The 23,159-nt window shown below is 47.6% G+C and overlaps 1 protein-coding gene across 3 annotated transcripts in view; it reads right to left on the bottom strand.

Annotated features, from left to right (window-relative positions):
* TNIK (TRAF2 and NCK interacting kinase) overlaps positions 1 to 23,159 on the bottom strand; it is a 171,207-nt gene that overhangs the window by 25,785 nt on the left and 122,263 nt on the right. For 2 of the 3 annotated variants that reach the window (XM_026060818.1, XM_026060826.1), the window contains exons 12-18: positions 18,829 to 18,939; positions 16,744 to 16,944; positions 11,217 to 11,381; positions 9,163 to 9,402; positions 6,843 to 6,949; positions 3,611 to 3,774; positions 2,229 to 2,326 (exon numbers count right to left, since the gene is read on the bottom strand). In XM_026060818.1, coding sequence (XP_025916603.1) covers positions 2,229 to 2,326; positions 3,611 to 3,774; positions 6,843 to 6,949; positions 9,163 to 9,402; positions 11,217 to 11,381; positions 16,744 to 16,944; positions 18,829 to 18,939 — 1,086 coding nt within the window. The remainder of the gene's footprint in view (positions 1 to 2,228; positions 2,327 to 3,610; positions 3,775 to 6,842; positions 6,950 to 9,162; positions 9,403 to 11,216; positions 11,382 to 16,743; positions 16,945 to 18,828; positions 18,940 to 23,159) is intronic. The other variant, XM_026060835.1, reaches the window with a different exon arrangement.

Genomic DNA, 23,159 nt, shown 5'->3' with positions numbered 1-23,159 from the left:
AGGCGTTATACTGTCCGTCTGGAGGGGCAAGCTCCTGCTACATCCCCTAAAGGATTCTGCATGGACTCTGACCAYGCAATTTTTAACCGATGCTGCCTCAAACCTTGCTCTTCATACAGATTTTCTAGCAAGAGCCAGACAGCACCCACAGCCCATGCTGGTTCAGACCCCATTCTCAGGTCCCCAACAACCTGCCTGCAAACTCTTCCCCATTTGGCATCAGACACGCCAGTCTAGCTGTTGTCTGGGGATGAGAGACCCCATGTTCTGAGATATCTGCCCTCACACCTATTAATTAGGGAGAAACAGCTTTTTTCATCTCAGAATGAGCTCAGCAAGCTTATTCTGTTCATACTAAGTTCATACAGTTTTCTACCCAGCAGCAAATCTCAACAGGATATCACTGATCTCCTACTCCAAACATTGTTATTGTCCATCCCTGTCCCTCTCCCTCTACTTTCTACCAGGCTGTAATTTTTAGACACATGCAATAAAACCTTGGCATGGGAAAAATGAAAATGTCTGAAACACTTCTCAAGATCTGGACCGCACCGTGCATGGACAGTATCAACTTACTCTCTCTGCAATCTCATTGAACTCGGCGGAGGCAGCAGCCGAGCRAGCCTGGCCAAACATGGCCCTGCTGCTTCCAGCAAGAACTCGCTTGGGCTTCTGGTTTGACAGTGGCTCTGATTCCAGCCAGAAACAGTCGTCACTGTAAAACGCCAGCACCGGGAAGAAAGGCAACAGTTTGGGACAGCTAAGATCACCCCCTTGCGCAGTGTGCCACCTGGGTAATTATGAATTTCCGTGTCTGTCCTGCGAGTTACACATCCACCTACACTGGTGACCGGTGGTGAAGAGCATCTGCAACATGAGGGTGAGATTCTCAGCTGGTGCAAACCAAGATAGCTCCAGGGACTCTCTCTTTGCAGCTGATGGTCTGGTTCATAGCAATGAATTAATCACTGTATTCCACTACTCTGTTTTCTTCTACTTGCCAAGTGCCTTCATTTGAATTAGGTCTGAATTGCGTTTCAAYATAGCTCAATCTTCCCACTGAAATCAATGGGCTCCCGTGGGCTGCAGCTGAGAGCAGAATTTGATGTGCCGCACAGTCTGTCCGCATCCCTTCCATTAGCGTAAGAAAATGCTGTTCTTGGTCTTTCACTTTCAGATATGCAGAACGACAGTAACACGATTTGCCCTGCGCGTGAGAGTTCACGTACTTCTCGCCATGCAAGTGGCCTGCAAGTGGGTTTCACACAGCCCACGTCTGAGCAGAACAGACCGACCGATCCATCTCCCTCCCCTCAGGCAGGCCCGCTACGCTGAAACACAATCTTTCAGTCTGAAAAGACTGCATTACCACCTTTTTGAATGGCAGCACCAAGAAAACCCGGTTTGATATTAAGCGCTAACTAGGCAACCTTGCATAGGCATGACCCACTGAGAAAAGATATCACTAACCTCATCTATAGCTTTCTTATAGCTCTGTGAGTAAGGGAAGATTAATCAGCATCAGAGGAAACAGATCGGGACAGGAAAAAGCCAGAGGAAGGGCAAGCAGGTTAGAAATAAAATTAGAATTGTTAGCTCAACGCTGTGGAGTGTAAAGAAAAAACAACATCAACAAAACATTAATACACATTAAAAAAGAGAAAGCAGTGGAAATTCATTTAGGTTATTAGGCCGACTCTGCAGTTTTAAAATACAAACGTCAACAACATTAAACCAGAAGGAAACACTTTGGGTGAGACTTTGCTGGGCCTTTGCCAGCGGAGTAATAAAAGGAGAGSGTACAGAAGTCACTGCCAGGTTTGTCTGTAAACCGTGAGGACCCTGGGCGGCCGGTCGCCCAGCCTCCCCYGCGAGGAGCGACCCCTCGGCGAGGCTGCGCGGGACCTGCCGTGCAGCCCGGAACACAACAATGCGCCGTATGCGACCGCCAGCCCCAAGCTAGCAAAGCACTTAAGCCTCTGCTTGATCTTAAATCGCAGCTTTAAGTGCTTTCCCCTAGACTTGGGTTGCTGGTAGAAATCATGCACTCTCTTAAGCATTCGCATCTCCCACAGGCTCTTGCCAGAGTGTTGGTTTCGAGTCTCTCAGCTGGAGGAGCAATGGCACTAGCCTCTTTTTAAGGGTCCCCAAGGTTGTGCTATGGCACCGAATGGAAACATGGCCAATCCGGCTGGCAACATTCCTGCAGGAAATAATTTAAGACTCACAGCAGGTCGGCTCGGTCGTGTCACGTCTCTGTTGTCTTCTTGTTTTATCTTAGCGGGCTCGTGGGGGAGCACAGGTGACCCTTCTGGTTTGACGTTTCCTGCACAAAAGGAAAGCAGAGGCGGTGGGGGATTACAGCTCCGGCGAGGCGGGAGGCTCCGTGCCCTGCCACATGCCGCCTCCRCAAAGTGCCCGTTCTCCTGGGAAAGCGGGTTTCCCCCTTCTCAAACCTTTCAGGAGGCCATGACATCATGGGCCTCACCTCTCCCCCATCCCTCCTGCTGCCTGCAAAAACCCTCCTTGGCCTTTCTGCTTGATTCAACAAGTCTCCCTCACTTTAGCAACACGTCTATAACCAGGTCCAACCTCCACAGAGAGCCCTCTCTCAACATCACTGCCCTTCTTCTACTACAGGAACAAATTCACWCCGCAGAAGAGCAGGCTGCGGGAGAAATCAGCAGCTCTGCAGCATCTGACATTGCTAGGAGATTATCTGTCACAGGACTCCTCATTAGTAAAAACAGAAACAAACCAAAGAGGACAACTGGTGATAAGTTACGTTTATTGACTACCTAGAGAAGTGATTATTTCAACAACAGACATGTCACCTTCTAGTCAAGTCATAAAAAATTCAAAGCATGGATGCAGCATTTGTTTTAATGCGCTTCAGCTCTGTGGATTTATATTCCATGGCTGTGACAGAAATGCAGATAAACTGGCTGTATGTGCTTTAGCAGCTCCTAGTGCAATTAAACGGGGGAACAGAAGATCTTTAAGAACGGCTTTAAGATGCTAGGTAGCAATTCAGCTGGGAACATAAACCCAGTGTAAACACAGTTCCCTTCTGAAAGCATTTTAGGGAAAGTTGCTTACAGGCCAATTCATTTCTCTGCTCCCATCTCATGCTTCGTGCAGAGATGCAGTTCAAAAAAAAAACCAAAACCCAAAACCACCACATACCCCACCCAAACTTTAACACCCCCAAAGAAACCCATACAGAAGAAGTGAATTTGGGGTCAATTTGGGGATAGAAAGCGTGCTGGTATTCACTTTATTACCCTGCAGTGCAACCCCTGTCTCCTTTGGACAAATTAGAGGTCGCTGTGACATTTAAGTAGAGGGCAGTGCCCCAGGACACGCTGTCACTCTGCAGGCAGCGCCGTCGCCAGCCTCGGCACACGGCAGTGCTGCCAGCTTGGGTTGCAAAGGGGCAGGTTGGTCCCAGAGATAAACCAGAAAACATCCGTTACCTGATGAAGCCTTTGGAATTTTTTTTTTTCTTAAACACAAATGAGATCAGAGACGTCCTGCCCTGCCCGCTTATCAAATGACCTCCGAAAATAGGTCAGGCGCTACGAACATTCGAAGGGAAAAGCCAGCTCACCTCTGACTCTGTTGCGCTCGCTGGAGCCCGCCTGGGAGCCGGGCTGGGAGCCCCCCTGGGAGCTGGGCTGGGAGCTGGGCGTGCTGGAGCTGGAGGAGCTGCCGCTGCTGGTGCGCTGCAGCGGGCTCTCGATGATGGGCTCCGTCCGCCTCAGGTCCGGGTTGCTGCGGGAGCACAGAGCGGAGATGGAGTCAGCGGGTGCCGCGCGCGCCTCAGCAGCTTCAGCTCTTTCCAAAACTGGCCCGAGACAGCGGACTTATCACGGCCACACGTAGTGTGACAAAAAGCACCGTCACGGTGCAGGCTCAGACATTTTGCAAAGACAACTCTGTGGGTAACGGCTTCCACAAGCTCTAAAATCACCAAGGGACCTTATGGTCTCTTGCAGAAATGCTTAACTGATCTAGGAGCTGCAGGCTCACTGCAAACTGATGAAGCCTGTAAAGCTCCACCAATGCATCTTCATTTCTAAGGTAAAGGCTAACACTGTCTGCAGAGGTAGATGCAAACCCACAAGTGTTAACGGGCCATGGGACAGTCATGGGTCCCCCGCAGTCTCCACCTGACCTGCTAATTTAATGCAGACTCCAGCCTGCCTCTCACTGATGGATTCTGCCTGATGTTTGTTATGCAAGGTAATGTCACCTAATGCAAGGTAAGGGGACACCTCTTCTGCTGGAGAAGACAGGGCTGAAGTCTTGTCTCCTCGAGCTATTGATCCTGTAAGCCCTACTAAAATACACGGAAGCTGAGTGACTGCGCAGAATCAGGCACTCAACATTTTTATGGAGCTGGACCATAACCACAAAGAAAAATCATTAGAGCAATTCTCTACTCTTTTGTTTTGCCAGATTTAGCAAAAATTAAAAGACTGTTCACTTAGAACTCCATTTCAGCCCCCAGACATGCAATGTTGGATTTATTTGCATTAACTAATATTCATTCTAAAATTAGGAATTTGCAACTTGCTGTTAAACAGAGAAAGGAATGTTTTAGTGAAGAAAAAATCTCAAGTTTGCAACAAGGCTGCAGATTACTTTTGCCACTTATTCACACTTCCTAGTTTTCATGGCTTCCTATCTCAGCCACTTCCAGTTTGTATGAGTTACCCACTTCAGGCATTTTCTTCCTTGATTTCTTTCCCCCCTGTGAACACACATAAATCTAGAATAAAAAGCGTCCTTGATATACAAAGAGTGACTAATATTTCTCAGGGTATCAGATGCCTTTAGGACATTAATTCTTATTTGGCACTGAAACGACACCAGAAGACATACTCATGCAGAGTTATGCAATTTGTTTTTATGAAAGATTTCTGTTAAGTGATCTTATTATTCAAAGTTCTGTTAAAAATGTACAGAAAACTTTTTCCATAGAGTCCAATTAGGACCTTGTGTACATAAAAATTATGCTGGAATACTGCCACATTACATAATGCAATTGCAATCAAAGGCACTGAACAGTAATATAAGGTGTGTGCTGTGTGTGCTGTGTGTCATTCAAAGCTGCTCAGACACTATCCGAGTGGCACAAACTGGATGGATTGCGCAAAGCCCCGTTGCCATAACTGGGTGATTGGCAGAATCATTTGAAAATGGCCTAACATGAATATTACATTGAATTGCTGCTTAGTGTTATCTTGCATTTACATGGGCACTTATTAAAATGATAAAAGCAAGATAGTAGCTTTCTGTGCAAGGAAATATCCCCCCAGTCATTACAATAGTCTTACAAATAAAAGAAAGCATATTTTTACCATATTAACATTTATGCATGGGAAGAATCAAGAAGCAACAGGAGAGGTGGTTAAAAAAGGACAATGCGAGAAATGCTACATTATTGTGAAAGAAATAAATGTTATCATTTCACTGATTAGTTAGTTTAATGGACTTTTTCACTGCCTAATCGTTTTCAGCTTTCATCAAACTGAAGGCTTCCAGCTCAAGTTGTATGGTGACTAAATTAATTCATGAAATGTATTTGAAAACTCTGGCAACTTAGGTATTTGCCTGCATTGACCAGGACTGGGACGATGAGGCTGAGGGAAACGCTGTAACCTTCAACTTGAATCCTACGGTCTCACATTATCATTTTTACTCTCAATACCTTCACATACTAGGACTACATAGTTCAACATCCTACTGCATTTTATATTATATTTCAGGCTATAGCCTGAAAATTAAAATTAAATTACTATTTAAGAATTAAATTCAAAGAACAGCATTTTCAAGAACTCAGAATGCTTCAGCCTTGAGAAATAAAAAATTCATGGTACAAATGCTTTCTTCTCTCATTTAAAAAGAGAGAGAAAAAGAAAGATTCTTGCCTTCCTCCTTCTGCTACCCCTGCCAGCTACTTTAGCTGTTGCCTGCTGTACACGAGGTTGCTGATGCATGATTCAGGCATTCAGCTGGAAAGAAAAAGGCATATGCTGAAAAGCTGCTTACAGTGCACAGCATATGGCTACGAATATGCCAGCGTTCCCTATTTGACCTAACCCTAAAAGGACAAGGCAAGAAACGGAAACCAAAGAGCTCCATCATACCAAGCTACATGGAACACAGGTTTCTCCGGAGATCTACCTGTCTRCAGTGTCTTTACTGCTCTGTCTTCCCCAGTAACATTTTAATGTCAGTGGCATACTAGCTGGGAAAAGACCCTAGTCCTAGGAGGTCAAAACTGATTTAATACTTGATCTGTATCTCAGCAGGATCTGGCTCTCACCATGGCATACCAGCGCGTGTCCCGGCACACGCAGGCTTTACCTGTGAAAATCTGCTCTGACTAGTTGGAAACTTATAGGACCGAGATCTCCCCGCTGACTYAGTAAGGCACGGTTCCCCCTACACACGAGAGGCGATGTTGGGAGAACCAGGACCTATTTCCACTAAATCATCCAAATTTCTGTTCAATTCCACAGCAACAGGCGCAGTATCCAGCTACAAACCCCACRTCATCCAAGAGCAGATTCAGGCCAGCTCGAAGGGAGCAAAACCACCAGGAATCCARACAGWCCCAGCCCTTGGGTGTGAYACAAAATACTAACGAATGTGAACCTAGCTCATCACAGCTTAGGGCTGCAATAGAAGTATTGCAAATCTCTTGTTCTCGCATACCAGGGCTCTCGGTCTGCTTGCAGGACTCGTGAGCTGGCACACGAGGAGGAAACCCAGTACGAGCTATGGGAAACGCTGAGGGGTTATTTCTGCCCCCCACCCTCGGTCTCCCGTACCTTGCGCGAATCGGCTGGGATCCCAGTCGGGGTCCCAGTGCGCTGCCATTGCCTGGGGAGTTCTTCCTTGCCAGAGCRGGGGATATGGAAGTGGTTCGTTGAGGCACCTGGAAAAGAAACGAAGAAAGTCACAGTTACTGAGTTTGCCCAACTAAATTAGGCTGCTGCTCACACTTCTGAGAGATCGGGTTTCAGCATTTCCTTAAGACTCAATTTATAATTGATTTCCCACTGAGAGATATGCAATATTTATAGCAATTATAAAACATAAAGCTCTCGGCTTTTACAAGGAACCACCTGAGCRTGAGACGGAAAGGAGCTGCAAAGGTGCGCAGCGCAGGGCTGCTCCCCGCAGAAAAGCCCTCAGCAACACACAAAGCAGCCCCCTTACCGCCAAACAAAGAATTTCTTTTTTCAAAAGTTGAACRTATACACTCATATATGCATATATAAGTAGTCTAAATTTAACAAAAAACACAGTGTGGAATTTTTAAGATAAAATTCTCAAAGCAGTTCATTTCATCAGCCACTGTGGAGCTTTTAAGGGTGTCTAGATGGGCTATGACACACATAGTAGCAGAGAGAACGTGTCGACTGCTGGTTAAACAAGAGGGCTGAAAGTGGGAAGATCCAGGCTGAACCGCTCAATGCTCTCGATCAAATCAAAGCAAAGCCTGCGTGCGCCATGGCGCATCGCCCAGGCCCTGCACCGGCTGGCACGCCGGCGCCCGCTCGTCACACCCTAGCTCCGAAATCGCTGTGCACCAACACGCAGCAGCGTCATGCGGAAAAACACACCGTACTTGAGCCTGCCAGAAAGAGGTACGGCAATACTCACCTGTGGAATACCTTGCACCAGGTAATAGAGAGGCCAAAAGCTCAGCAGGGTTAGCAAAAAAAGGATCAGGTATTTTTTTTGGAGAATAAACACACAGTTATGTTAGACAAGCCAAAATGATTGAGAGAGAGACAGCCTTATATTCTGCATCATAGCTAGCAATAACTTACTCATTCATTAAAAAGAAATTCCCCCTATGGGCAGGTTGCTCTGCAATCATGACTTCTGAAGTTTCTTTTACCTTCCTCTGAAGCATCTAGTCATAAACACTGGCAGAAACAAGACACTGGACCACAGAGACAGCCAGCCCAGGCTCCCGTGACAGTCCTTTTGTTCCCAGTTACAACCACAGCAAATTTATTTTCGTCAGTAAAATGTGAAGTCAGACTTCATGTGTACTACTGCTGATACAACGGCTTTAAACGTGAAGTGCTGTTTGGTGTGGGAGCCTTTCCATGGCTTGGGGTTTCCTCAAATGAAGGGGCATATACTCCATAGCGCCCGAAAGAACCAGGAGCCGCGGTCTGACTGAGCAGAGCATTACTGTAATTAAAATAGGTGTTGTTCTCAAAAGACTCGAGCAAAAAGCAGCACCACACAGTGTTGTTTTCAATCTAGGCAATATTAAACCCCAAGGGATTTTCAGAATCACTGTCAAGGGTCTGAGAGCAAGGACGGGCTGCTTCGGCTCTCACCAACTACAATCCGAGGACTGAGCTGGATCATCATGTGTGAGCAGAGGTGTCACAGGTAAGCGGCTGTCTCTGCAGGTAGTGGGTTTTGGGGGCTTGGGTCTTCAGAGTTGCTGGCTTGCTTTTCCGCTTAAGTAAGCACTGATGCATCTTATCACTTGGTGGTAGCAGAAATAGAATATTATTAAAATCGCATGTGACGCACCACCATGGAGCCTATTAGCTGATATTTTGCTCTTAAAAACGCAAGTCACTTCCTTGTTAATCCAAAGAAAAACTGCCTCTCAATCATGGACAAATACTATCTGCCCTGCTGTCGCTAATCAATTTGTAGAATTTTTCCTCTGTAAAAATCCACCCAGGCTGAGGGCTGATTCACTGTAAGGGGAATTTTAATGGCCAAGTTATAATTCATCCAAAATGAAGGTGTATAAACAATGCAATCGAAATACCGGACCAGAAGAGTCTTAATTAAAGAGGTACTGCCAGATGCTGCCATAATGTCAACGGAGGTATAAAGCTGCTGGAGCCCTTACAAGTCTTCCATCAAATATTGATTACAACTGGAGGCATGGCACTGAGCTAAAAGGACCCGTCTTACTGAGTATGACAAATTTTATGTTCCTGCAATTCTATTTAAACAGAATGAATTTTTATCCTCGGGCAGAGAGAAAAGGATTTGCTGGGGACTCGCTGCGGCTCGAGAACCTTCTCCGCCAGCGGGCAAGGCTACGGAGCAGCGCCGGCACTGCCTCTTTCCCGTGCTGAAAGGGAGGAGCGGTAATGTTACCTTTGGCGGGATGTCTTCCTCCTGCCGTAACCAAGAACTTCGGTCAAACTTTTCAATGCGAGGGGGCAGAGGAGGGTTTTCTGAGGTGGGGTCCGAGTTCTGCCTTGGCATCTCAGGGCGGTGAGAGGCCACCGTCAGAGCCTCCTGAAACCCAGCCATCCCCTTGGCGGGCTGTTCATGCAGGGACTGAGAGCCAGACAAGGAGCTTCCTTGGGATTTCACAGTGACCAGATGTGGAATCTAAGCACCAAGTCAAAACAGAACTATCAGTACAAGACGGAAAAAATAAATTAGAAAAAAATATTAAAAATCTGATTTTTTTCAAAAAAAAAAATCGATTAGCAGTTCAGATGCACTAAAAAGCCCCCTCAGTTTAAGATCAGCACCGCCTCGGTTTCAGGAACTTCTGACTTACACCAACTGAATGCAAAAACTATTAAAAAATTGTGGTCGCATAGCTCAGCATTTTAAAGTCAGGAAATGCCCAAGTCAGAGCCGTATGTTCCAGTTCTGACCATTCCTGCGTATGCCCTGTGATACGGTGTTTACTTCCAGCACTGCACACCATTTCGGAAGCAATCCCGGAGAGCGAGGCCAGGCTGTTCGCTCCGGTGAGCGCGCACACACGGGATGTGCCCTCGCGGCCGTACCTGGCATTTGCTCAATCTCAAGCTATTAAGCCTGCATCTCTAACGTTGTGCTAATGATGTTTGGCATGGAATTTTGTTGTTAAAAATAAAGGAAAGGAAACAATAATAAATAATAATTAAAAAAAAATTCAGGAATTCTGAGGCACAGATGGCTTAAAAAAAATACCTTGAGGCATGAGTTTCTATAGGTGTAGGTAGCACCCTATCCTACAGATGAATTGTATAGATCTAAGGCTTGCGAGTGAAAGGAACAGTCACCTGTGGTGGGAAAACTGAGACATTTGCAAAAGCAGTTTATGAAATCAGAGCTTCTTCTCAGGGCCCCGTAAAGTCAGCAATGGCCCCTTCTTTGATGCAGCAGAGTTGTAAYCTTTATTTCAGTGTAAACATGACATTTCTGCATGTAGGTACATGGGTGCCCTGATTTCAAGTGACTTTTTCATTAGTATCTTAGTCGAACAAAACCCTTGCAGCTGTTGACTATATATGTCACCAGAGTGTGGTATTTCCAAAGGAGTCAGGAAAAAATAGATTGTGTTTGGTCAATCAGAGAGACTGCTAGGAAGTGGGGTTTTAYGGTTTAAGTTTGGATTATATATGTGGGGAAAAAAYAGCTCTATAAGGACTTCCCTGCAATGTCTTATTTAAAGTTGGCATTGTCCTGCTGACCTACAGATGCACATACCACAGGCGGATGGCACTTTTCAGYRCATTTTCCCACAAAAAGCCCATGTGAATCTGGACCAAAAACCTGGTTCCTCCCCTCTGAAATCCCTGCTTGAGTCTGCAGGATTTGCGGGCGCTGAACCRGGTCCAGCCCTGATGCTCTCACAACTTTCCGTGGTGGGGTACTTACGGACCTTGWGACTGGGATTAGCTTTTAAAATAACGATTCCCCTCCTCATTGTGACCTACTGCCCTTTCCGGATGTGTTTGTGACTGATGTTAACTCGATGGAAAACCAAAACAAAACTTKGAAGTAAAGTAACAAAGGAAGCAAAATCTTTTTCTGATGATCCTCAGCATCAAAGCATCCTAGGCCTTTTGTACCAGGCTCTGGAGTTTTAGTCCTTTAARTAAAACATAACCGAAGAGGAACAGAGCAACTGCCTTACTGGCGCAGACCAGCGGTTCCTCTAGGTCCTCAGCTTGTTTCTAGTAGGAACCAGTACCTGATGCTTCAAAGGAAGGTATAACCCAGCATGATGTTTCTAACACATGGAGGTGAAAAGAAGAATCCACTCATGAATGTAGATGCTGCCCTTACTCACAAACACACCTCAGGCTGAGAAACCACGGAGCGAGACATTATTTCCTTCAATCCACAATCTTTCTCGTGACCTTACCGGCACCCCGAGCATCCTGGTTTCTGTAACTGAGCCTGCTGGGCGGAAGCACCATTACCTGCGGGTCCACGGGTCTGAGCAGGGGTGGGGTCCGGGCTGGCTGCACACTGCTAATGCTGAAGGACTCGGAGCGAGGAGGCAGGTTGGGGTCAGAGATCCTGTTGGCCACCTTGTGAGGCATCGCCGGTGAGCTCTGACGGTTGAGTCGGGAGCGCTCCTCCACCTGCGGCGACATGGGAGGAGAGCCCATCAACACCAGCTGCCTCGCTGGATCTCCAGTGCACGATCTAGTTACCGCACAGCCATTTGGCCTGCTTTCCAAAGAGATGATCGTATTTCCTGCTTATTTTCCACTCTCTGAACCAAGGGACTGGGTCGCTTTACGCACCAGATCTTTGAGCTCTTTAAGGATGTCCGTATTGGGAAACGCTCAAGTCTGGATCTCGGCAGTCCCAACCTCTTCAGCCAAGCTCAGGCTCTCACGCAATCTGTATCGGCTTTGCTTTACTTCATTTTCCTTCTCCCTCACCCCATTAACTTGCCCCAGGTTTATCTGCTCCATCATATTTTTGCCTCTATCAGTTTTCCTCCTCCCCCCCTTCCCTTTCTAAGGTAGCACCCAGCCCCTAGCCCCCATTAAGAGTCTGAAACGGAGCTGCTTTTTCAGATGCTCTCCAGTGTGGCTCGATGTTAGTAGCTCAATTTAGAGGTGGACAGCGCTCAGCATTTTGTTTCACTGTGTATGCGACATCCTCGGCTGTGACTGATTGAACAAACCAGAGTGCCTGTACAGGGTACCAGCGTTTCACCCTCGCACAGGAAGCGCTGCCTGCAGTCCTGCCCGGTTCACTGTAGGCTTAATGCAGCGTTGCTCCAAGGGACTGCCACTACGGACACGGCTACGATATGTTGTGCAAGCACAGAGCAGCAGGATTCATTGGACTGCTGTATTTGTGAGGTCTGAGACCATGAACAGGTATCATTAGGAAATCTAAGTGGCACCTCCAGCTTCTAAGAGTAAGAAAGCCCCATGAAAAAGCCATTCATAACTGAAAACCAAGGCATATATAGGAAGCTCCTTTCTCTTTAGATATACCAGGTTATTCTGTGACTATGGAATCCAAGTCACCCAGCAGATTGTGCAATAAATGCATTTTAAAGAGTCCAAAGAAAGGACTATTTATATCTCATGTGCGTAACTCATCCTTGTGAATCTGAAATGGAAAAATAAAGCTTCAAGGAAAGGCAGCAAGCCTCGAGAAGGTGCTTCTAGCAGATGACTTCTGAGAAGCAGCTCTTGCCTCTTCATAAATGTATCTTGAAGCAAGGGGATCCTTTACTGTAAACACCACAAGGAGTGCTTTTGTYAGATTTGAATCCAGGAATAAACATGGCAGCCAGAAAATGTCTGGCTTTGATCTAGATTTAGCAAGTCTGGCACCTTGTCGTGTATGGAAGGAAAAAAAAACCCTATTACTGATACAGACATAAAAACGAGGCCCATTGTTTTCAGGTAATCTTGGTGGAAATAGAACGGTTTCAGCTAACCCAGACATATGTGCAATCTGTGTGCTACTAAGATTAGACTGCATGAGCTGATATTCATGCAACATATGCTATGCAGAATTTTTGATATCTAACCAGGGATCTGATGCATATTTTCACTCATGAGTCATTAATACATGTGTTAAATACCATTAGCATGTCTTAAYTCCACCATGTCATGTCAAAAAGTAAACCATAAAATAGGTTTGCTTGGAAAGAACCATAGCTTTTTCTAAGGTAAATATATATTCATGAAAGACATACAAGAGCCCTTATACTGAGCAGAAGTCAGATGAAAATTTAGGAAAGAGAATCCTATTGTATGGACTCTTTCTCTTTAAAGGAAGGGTGGTTTCTCATTCATGAGTGACCACCTGGGCCACCACTGGGGCCCGACAGGACCTCACAACTTGCCCCATGCGCTGCCCRCCAGCTCCAGAGGCTGCAGAGCTCAGTTCAGCGATGCCCRCAGGAGCCTTCGCAGTGCATGTGARGATGGGGAGGAGTGGGGAGGGAGGCGAACTCCTCCTGAACAAGGCGGCCTCTACACGAGCACTGGGACAGGCTCGCTGCCGGCTGCCCCAGAGGAGCTCCAGTACATCTGCTCGTTATCCAAGCCTTGGCACTCACCACAGCCGCCAAAGGCGACGACACCGATCCCTCCGGCTATTTTTGGGAGCTCGCCGGCAGAGTGCCAAGTCATACTGTGCAGCCGATTGYGGAGGATTTCAAAGCTTGCATGGAGAAGGCAGGAAAGTAATGAAATGGGGGATGTCTGTGAACCGGGAAGGAGAAAGATGCTTGGTTTTCCAACCACCATCAACACCTCACCAAGCGCTTTGTTTCACCAGCACACTGAAGACGATACGCTTGGGGCTCTCCAGCTCTACTCCACGGCGTTTTATTGACTATGGCATTACACAGAGAGGGGAAAAAAGCGGCACTCTGCAGTGCCAAACTCTGCAGGAATTCATCATYGCTCCCGTTCGCCAGCCGTCTCTTATATAATTCAAGATTCACGTCAAACGGGAAACATCCCTAGCAGCTTCTGCGGAGGTCCCAGTGGAAAGCAGCTAATGGTGCCATGAATTATTTCAAAGCAAAAGAAGGATGACAAAAGCCAAGGGGACTGAAGGAGGAGCTGAAATACGAGTTGGCTGGTGCAGAGAACAGCACTGCTGGCGACACAGCTGAGCCTTGGGCACCCACGGAGGCGCCAAGCTGGTGGGAAGAAGCACCACAAGGCCAGGCCCAGTGCACCCAGGCCCCTTTGAAGATGTCCACTTGAACATCCCCCTCGCTGCTCCTTTATGTAAGGTCATATAAGAAACTGCTCTTTCCACTGCCGGGGATCTGCCCAAACCTGTCCTTTAGCTGACTAAGCTGCAGGTGCTTTTTCACTGAAAAATGAGATCCAGACATCTATTTGTTTAGCAAACACTGGTTCGCAGCAGAACGGTCGGTAACAGAGAACTGCTAATTACTGTACAAATACTAGTACTAGTAGTATATTATAGTCCTACTACTTATAGTACTAATGCTACATGCCTGGCTTGAACATCAGCAGCTCCCAGCATGACGCCCAAAAGGGCCCAGCTAGTCTTTCACTGGAAGAGGAGATTTGTGTGGGTAAAAAGGCCAGGTTTGGACCAACATGCAAGCTATATCCCAAGGTAACGCTCCAGTGGATAATCCCCCAGACTCACGGGAAGGCGAGTTGAAGAGACAGCAGATGAGGATGCACACCATGTGTGTTGGCAYGGACTACCTGATCAGTGTTTCAGCCTTGCAGAAATGCAGGCAGGGAGAATTTACACCTAAAACTTCCTTGACATAGTAATTTGCTGTATAGATATGCGGAAGCACAGAAACTTGTCTGTCACCAGACTTGTCTCCTCCCAGTTCCAAAAAGGAAAATAAAGTCTCAATATTTCTGTTAAATTATTATGTTTGGATTGGGTACTGGAATTGTCAAATTATGGCAACAACTATGGTATGATGATAGTAAGTGTTGGTACAAGTTTGGGTATCTGTATAGCCAGTAAGAATTGTACTTCAATATTTGCAGCAAAGTAGCTAAACTGTGCTAAAAATGGGACTATGTGAAGTAGACAAACCAGGGTATGGAGGTGAGGGGAGTAGTTATGGGAACTACCCAAGGGTGCTGTGTTGGGGCAGTGCATCAAACTACTGCTCCCAAGAACATAAAGAAGGTAAATTTGCCACTTGGCGCATTTCATTATAAACCGGACACAGTCACACAGGTAAAGAATAAATGGTTTGGACAGCCAAACTGTGGAAGCTGGAGATGTTTCAAAACAACAGGAAATCTCATCTCTCCTATGATTTCAGAAAAGTGTATGAGACCATATGCTGTTGCTCTTATTCCCATTTTACAGTCCCTTAATATAATGCAACTTTGTATTTGAAACAGAAAGTCAAATCCAATTCTTTTATCCTTCACCCTAGAAAAAGATCCCTTTTCATAAATCTTTGTTATAGATAGTTTTGGAGACAGTGCCAGAGGTACTTTAGCAATGTTCTAGGTGATTTATTTAAAACTAGGCAATGAAAGAGAATTTACTCCCATTTTCCTGTTTGGTACTTACTGTTAACACTACTGCAGATGTACAGTAGAGACTCAATTTTGCATAAGGCCATGGAGGCACCATGGAGGTGGAAGCCTCTCCTATCAAAGGTGGCTCAGAGCTGTGCTGTTTGGCACATCTGTCTTAAACGGGAACACCTTGTCCACAGACCTACCTACCAAACCTCTTCTTCCACTGGAAGGGTTGAGAACAATCCTGAAGCTTCTGTGAAGACAGGCTGGCAGGTGCATTAGCTATTAGTAAACTCTTATTTCTTGTGATACTTCAGGAAAGGAAATAGGCATAACCTTAAGTTCTTACTTTTCATCTGGAGTAGGCAAATTTTTCATAATTTTTGAAGCCCACATCTAACTTGAGAATGTGAGGAACTGACACCCTCCTTTGCTCCTGTCATGGTTTAGAAATGCTAATAACTCTTCATGCTGTTATCCTTAGCAAAGGATAACTGATTGAATTTTTTGAGCATTTGATGCTTGCAGGTATTGTGGATTTAGTGCAGCTGAAGGTTGCGAATTGGAAAGATTAGAAGACAGCTAAGTGTTGGATGCACATTGCATCTCTGCCAGGACAAAAGGGTGCCAGACACTTGGCAACAGAGCAGCGATCCTGCTTAGTGGGAAGAATAGGCAAGTTATTAAAAGATCTTCCTGCCCAGGAGTAGGGTTACAAAATTAAACTAACAAAATCCAAAGAACTTTAGAAATATTAATAACAAGAGTGGGCATCAGTTTTACTGGAACCACCATAAAGAGATTAGGGAGAAAAAAAGTGCTTGCATATGATCCTGAAACCGCACTGCAGACAACGCATTTCTTTTCAAGACTATTCAGTCAGGCAATAATTAATAGTCAAKATCTCACAGTTGTTACAAAAATTCCCTCTTTTTGTTGGGGGGAAAAAAAGAAAAACAGCAAAGTGGCTTGCATTCCTGAACATCATGGAGGATCAGTCACCCCAAGAGACACGGCCCTTACCACAGGAGGAAAAGCTGTCTGGTCCCTGTTTGATTACGGGGAAACTGAGATAGTAGTGAGCAAGGAAGCCCTGCCACAACCGCTGCTCTGCCCCCTCCGCAGTGACACGGCAGAAAGAGGAGCCTCCTGTGCTTACGCCTGGCACAGCCGCACGGCCCCAGCTACGGCTCAGCCMCTCCAGGAGGCTCCTCCTTCTCGCAATCCCTCATGGAAAAACCTCCTTTCCCCACTCTCCTCTCCCCATGCGCATATGCACATGCAGACACACGCACACACGCTGTGCTTTTAATTGGGAGTGCTTCCAGCAGAGCTAACGGCACTGCGCTGGGAAGAGCGAGAGGGGAGGCAGACCCAGGAGCGCGCAATCTGCCGTGCACAGCTCAGACGGAGCTGCGTGCACGGGGAGCCAGCTCTGCGGATGCAGACAAGCCCCACCACGCTCCTCCCTCTCTCCTACCTCCTTGGCCCATGCTGGCTTCTCACTGGCATTTATCCCTTCCTTGTAATGGTAGAGCGGCTTCTTCTCCGCTGGCCTCTGGTCCTGCCGCTGCTGCTGCTGCTGCTGCTGCAGGGAGACCAGGTAGTCGCGCTCCTGCTGGAGTTGCCGCTGCAGCCTCTCCGCTTGCCGCTGCTCCTCCAACTGCTTGCGCTTGTACTCCTATCCAGAGAAGAACACAGCAACATGGGTGCCCGGTGCCACCGGGATGGGCCTGGCTAGTGTGTGAATGCATGACCTTGGCATTGAGAGGCCGCAAATACAAGTGTGTTGCATCTTCCTAAACCACACGTAGATTTGGTCCAAGAAAGGCACAGTAGCGCTAAGTAGCTGTAATCTCACTGATGGAGGCTTTAAATCCACATTTGAAACAGGAGGTGGGGATCTGAATCCCTTGGGCAGTCCCAAACAGATACTGATCACACAACATAATGTTCTCATAGGGCTTATAAGTTACCATTGATTTTTCCCAGATTCTTCCAGATGGGAAGAACAAAGGACCAAGCCAATGAGGTGCCAAACATCATCGGTTCATACAAAATTCAAGTAAAGCTGAGCCTATGCAGCACTTTGTAGGACCAATTTATTGTTTGTGGCAACAGCTGCACAGCAGAGCCAACTGTATGATCCTTCTCAATCCCTAGGGCTTTATGAGGTTTAATTACTAAATCATTAATGCTTTTCTTAAAAGCGCCTTTCTAAAAGGGAAGGACTTGTGTGAGGCTTTTTTTCTTTTCCCTAAATAAAGCCAATGGGAAGAGAGACAAATAGTAATCCCTGTGGATTAAAAGAAAACACAGTGAGAATAACAGCTACCAGCATTAAAAAAGGACAATTCAAAAAAATAATGAAATAATAATAAAAAAAAGTCTAGAATGTGAACAGCATGAGAAGGAACATACAATATTCCTGTGAAGGAATTAAAACAAAAGTCTTCACTCAGAATACCAAAGCCTGCATTGCAGGGTGGGTTTGCTGGTGCAGATACATTACAGCTTCATCACATGCCAGCATGCTGCAAACAGCCTTAAAAATGACACGGCAACAGGTACAGCGGGACGGAGGAAGGGTCTGCACCTCTAACGAAGGCAAAAGCACGCTACGGGAAGAGATGCAATGAGAGGAGCGCGCAGCGAGGAGCCCGAAACCAGTGCGAGGCCAGGTACGGTGGAGAGGCCAAAGCGCAGCGAGGGAAGTCACGGCCGGCTCCGTGCCGCGGGCAGGGGCCGGAGCACCGCGCGAGTGGTGGCGTCGCGCAGCCGGGGGCATTCCCAAGGCGCCTGCCCAGGCGAGCTCCGCGTCGCGGGAGCGCTCAGGGCACACGAGCACACGCAGGCACACGCGGGCGGACGCATGCGGGCGCGACGCGGACAGACGGCGGCCGGCGGGGCCGGGGCCACCCCATTACCAGAAGTAGCGCTTGCTCCTGCAACAACTGCTGCTGCAGGATCTCTAACTGTCTCTGCTCCTCCTCTAACTGTCGCCTGATGTACTCCTGGAGGCACGGGCAGCAAGGGGCAAAGGAGAAAGAGAGAGAAGGTGAAAGAGCCAGTAATTCCCAAGAGGAAGAGCCTGTCAGGAGCACGAGGAGGACCTGGTGCGCAGATGTCCACCCACTTGAGAGCCCAGATGCTCTCAGTCCCTTCACCACCATCCAAAGCCCAAGGGCTCCTGTGGCCGGGACAGGGGCCTCCAGGAGGGAAGAGCTGCACACATGGACTAGGGACAGCACAAACCCCTACGCTGGGAACGGGAGGGTGGGAAAGCTCAACGTCAAGTGTCTCCACATCTGCGGGCAAACAAGTGGATCCACACAGAAATAAATTACAACAGTGGAAGCGACACACGCAGTGTTAACAATTAAGCAATTTAGGCTCAAGTGGTCTAAGTGGCAAAAAATGTGAGTGTTATGAGAAGATCTGACTTTTAACTTATTAAATTAAGAGGAATTCACATTAAGGGCAATCATCCTGAACTGAACCAGTTGTGATTGCTAAGCGCAGCCAGGCCGTGAGGACCCAATCCAGCCTGGAGCTCCGGGGGTACCTGCTCGTGCTCGGCACGTCTCCGCTCCTCCTCCCTGCGCATCTGCTCCTCGTAGTGCCGCCGCTGCTCTCGCTCCTGCTGCTTCCGCATCTCCTTCTCTCGCCTCTGTTGCTGCAGGGGTAAAAGGCACAGGTGAGCCATCGAGATCTTGGCAGCCGCTAATAAAAAGTTTCTTGGGTGCTCAGAGCCCTTTTTCTCATGGCTTTTTGGAAGCATCTTGCCCAGCAGCCTGTAACACTCCTGCGGTGGTGGCCGCTGACCCCGCGGGCCGCCTCGTCRCATGGGACCAAGTGGCTGCTCTGGCAAACGTGGCCGTCGCTCTCCGCAGCAGAGCAAACCAACCCACATTTACCTCCCATCCTGCTGGGCTTCAAGGAGCAACGCAAATAAACTGCAGCGCTGCTGATGTGAACCAGACTGCCCACTGAGAGGGGAATACGTCCCTACTGCATTTGCTGAGACCAAAAGCTAAWACAGAAGACCCCAAATCCAATTATTACTATTTTTTTAAATTCTTACCAATCAGTCATGTTATTTACTAAGGAAAATAAGGCTCTCAGTCAAGTCATTCAAGGATCAAACCGCTTTTTATGAGAAGGACTTGTACATTTACAGCCTCTTCTCTGGAAATCAATACTGTTTCGTAATTACATGCCACTCAGAGGTCCTATGTGCAAGGCTGATCACAGAAAAGGGGGAAAATGTGCTTATAACGTGCCCTGCGGGCTCCAAGACAGAAACTAAAGAGGTAAAAATAATTAGCTAGCATGATGCTGAATTGCTTCAACTGCCTTAAAATACAGCATGAGCCGGGTGGCTTCACGTCCTCAGGGCCACTCTCAGAGCTGCCCCAGTTCCCTGCTCCTGGTTTGCATCACAGGTTACTTGGCTCTGTAACATCCTTGCCACTAGTGACCCCAAGGTGTTTCGGGGTGATGACCATCTATGACCTGCTCCGGGGTCACCTGAGACTTTGACTTGAATTGCCCAAGAAGATGCTACTCCTTATCTTTCTTTGTAAAGTTCCCAAGAGATCTACCCATAATTTTTTTCCCTTAACAGCTTGTTGTTCCAAGGGTGGGAGATCTGGAGCTTGTCTACCGTACGGTGCTTCTGAGCCCTCACAGGTTTATTCCAGTGAGGCGTCCTGGGTGCACGGGGCATGCCGGTGCCCCACTCCAGGTGACACCAACTAACGTGGGGCAGTCGGCATTCCTGCGGTGCACCACATAGCCCATGTTGTCAGTGGTGGCACTGGTGGAACATCTGGTGCGGTGAGAACCCATCTCAGCCCTACCCTTCAAGTAACACCTGCAGCAAACATCTCTCGGCTCCCACTAACACTGTCATCCTTTCCATCCCCCCGGACAACTCTCTGCTCCTCTGGTCTCATGCCGTGAAGTTGCTCCTCATGCAACAGCATGCAGAACCAACTGCCGGGACACGCAATTCCCAGAGGAAGCCTGTGAACAAACCCACCTGACTCTCACGCGGCACCTCGCTGGCGACTGTTTTGGGGCTCCCTAGATTACTGTAGAACAACCTTTGGAAACAGAAGCTGAAAGAAGCTTCAGCAGGTCACTGAATCCCACGGCACCGTGAGCCATACCTGCACCGTTAGTGAGGTGCTAGCACTTTCTCAGTTATGCCCTAAAACGGTGGCTGTCCCTCATCCAAATGCGGAGCGGTGAAGAGCCCACCACGGTCATAAGCCCGGCGCAAAAGGGAGGTATCTGCTGCGAACAGACTTCTCCAGCGGGCCTGACTCTCATCCTGGTTTTAACCCAGTGAAACTCCCCAAACTGCCCCAATTGCTCTGCTTTCCTGTCCACACGAGCAGGGGGTCAGGCCCAAGTTACTTGCAGTACTGTGGCTACAACACCCAAGGGGGCAGCAGGCTCCTCCGCACCAGAGCGGCATTAAGCCAAAACGCTAGGCAGCCTTGGTTCTAGGATGGGCTCGAGGGGACGTGGGAGCACGACCCACCAGAAAGCCAGAGCGCCAGAGACCACCGAGAACAACCTCCCAGGCAACCTGCTAATGCAATCGCACCTGATGCGGGACGGATCGGCCCCTCGGCGTGCAGCCGGCAGATCAGCAGAGGGCACTCAAATGCAAATGTTGGCTACCGGGGACGCTGCGGCCTGCGGTACCTTCATCTGTCACTGCACCGAACAGGCATGCAGCAGTAATGGGGAGGTAACATGCTGAAGCACAGAAGATTAGGTCCTTTTTTCTTCTTCTTTTTTTTTTTTTTCAGCCAGACATTTTTGCCACTGCAGATACACAGTGACTGAGCAGACTGCAATAGCGAGGAAAGCACTAAAGGGATTTGAACTGCAGTATGTTAGCTAAATCCTATGTAGGTCTCGAATACATAGCTGACTACAGTGGCTCTGCCCAAGGAGCTGGTTGAGCTATCGGGAGACAAAAATGCATATGCTTTAAATTGTTGCTGTGCAGTAAACCTGCAGAGTTTATATAGATAGATTTGATATAGATAGATATATATAAAACATATATATATACAGGGAGAGAGAGAGAGTACCTATTTAAAATAATTTTTAAGGACACCCCCACATTACAGTAAAAGAAAGAGTCATTGTCTGCCTTACTCATACCTTCCCATGCAAAGGTAATGTCCATCAATAACTTGCTCAGAGACATTGATCATTTTCTCTAGCTTAATGTTAGAGATCTAACATAGTTCTAGTGCCATCTATAGCCATATTTATCAGTGCTGTTTAACTCTGCTCAGGGAAGGAAAATTACATTAAACCTGAAATAAACTCCTAGCTACAGACTCTGGTGTGTCCCACGCCACGCACATTCAGTCGCACTACCCACATAAGCTTGAGATGCATGTGTTACTCGCGGCGTACGCGTGTCCTTTTTGAGTGTGGCGGTAACATACGGCTATTTTTATTTTGAACTCTATACTAGGAATTACAGAGGACATGCCACTGGGATATGGTAGCTCTGCAGCATTAACAATAATACATGGGAAGTCCTAACTTCACGAGCACTCCCTTGACCTCCTTAGATGAAAACTGTCGATGAAGGTCGCCATTTCTACGCGCTCAGATAACACACATGGGCCTCAGGGAATACCGAGCCCTGCAGACAGAGCACGTAGTTTTTGACTAATTGGCTGAATACACATTAACTGGAATTTCCACCCACTGTGCATATCACACAGCTTTTGGGGGGAGTAGGTTGGGTTTTTATGCTTTTTGTTAAAACAGCATGCTCCATAACAAAACACACAATGCTTGTGTAGGCTGGGCTTGGCCGGCAGGAGGCACGGCCCTGAATGCCACAGCTATTGCCTGGATAAAAATTACCTGACTGGTCTTTATTTCCAATCCAGCAAACAGACAAAGCCAATCCATGCGAGGAAGAACACAAAAGCCTTTCCTTTTTTCCCAGGGAGGCGGCTGTGCCCTTCCATCCTTCCAGGCAAGCACACCCCGGAGCAGCCCTGGGGAGCCTGCCCCATTCCTGGTCTCTCCATGAAAAGCACACACACATCTAACCACTAGCCTCCTCCACACCTATTTAAATCCATGAACCCTGGGCACGGCTTTCTTTCGGAGCTGGGCCAGCTGCTCTTCTGGATATTTAAAGGACCTCTGTGGCCTGGCTCTTTGGTTTACCTAGGCCACGAACACAGAGCTGACTTGGGCTTTCCTGGCAGTGCTGTAGTGCTTTTGTCGCGTCATGCTATAAGCAAGTCATTTGTCACGGTCACATTATAAGCAGTTGCAGTTAAACAACCTAAAGGCTGTCTCCGCAGAGCTACTAGGAATCAGCAGAGTCCCCATCTCCCGATGCGCCCAGCTGCCTTCCACGGGCTGCCCTGCCTCTGCAGCTGGCAAACATCTGGAGAGGACATGGCGCTACGAAGGAGGGCGCGCAGCCTCCGGCACTGCGCTGATTTCTCATCTGCCGCTGCTCACCCTGGTGCCCTCCCCGCCTGCGCTGGGTGCGCTGAGCTGCACCACTGAGACCACAAAGCACCCAGTTTTAAGTAAGGATTAAAATCATCAAGATGCAGCTGAAAAATGAAGTGAAAGATTCAGATATCTCTCCTCATTTGCCTCCTTTTCTCTCTGTTTCCTGCCCTTCTTTCCCCTTCCACCGTGAGGGCACACTTCCCAGGTTTCTCTAAGCCTGGATCTACCATATGTACTTACGCTCTCCAGATCTATTATTCATGCAAGGCAAGAGCACCAATTAATTAGGACTGTGTTTATATAACTCTGCAGGTAAAGCTATATGCAGCTCCTTGTAAGCTAGAATGGGATCTTACTTGTGCTGCACTGGAGATG

The sequence above is a fragment of the Apteryx rowi genome, unplaced genomic scaffold, assembly GCF_003343035.1.
Source record: "Apteryx rowi isolate R43461 unplaced genomic scaffold, aptRow1 scaffold_10, whole genome shotgun sequence".
NCBI classification, from domain to species: Eukaryota; Metazoa; Chordata; class Aves; order Apterygiformes; family Apterygidae; genus Apteryx; species Apteryx rowi.
The sequence above is the reverse complement of the archived record's forward strand: the minus strand, read 5'-3'. Positions and strand labels throughout refer to the sequence as shown.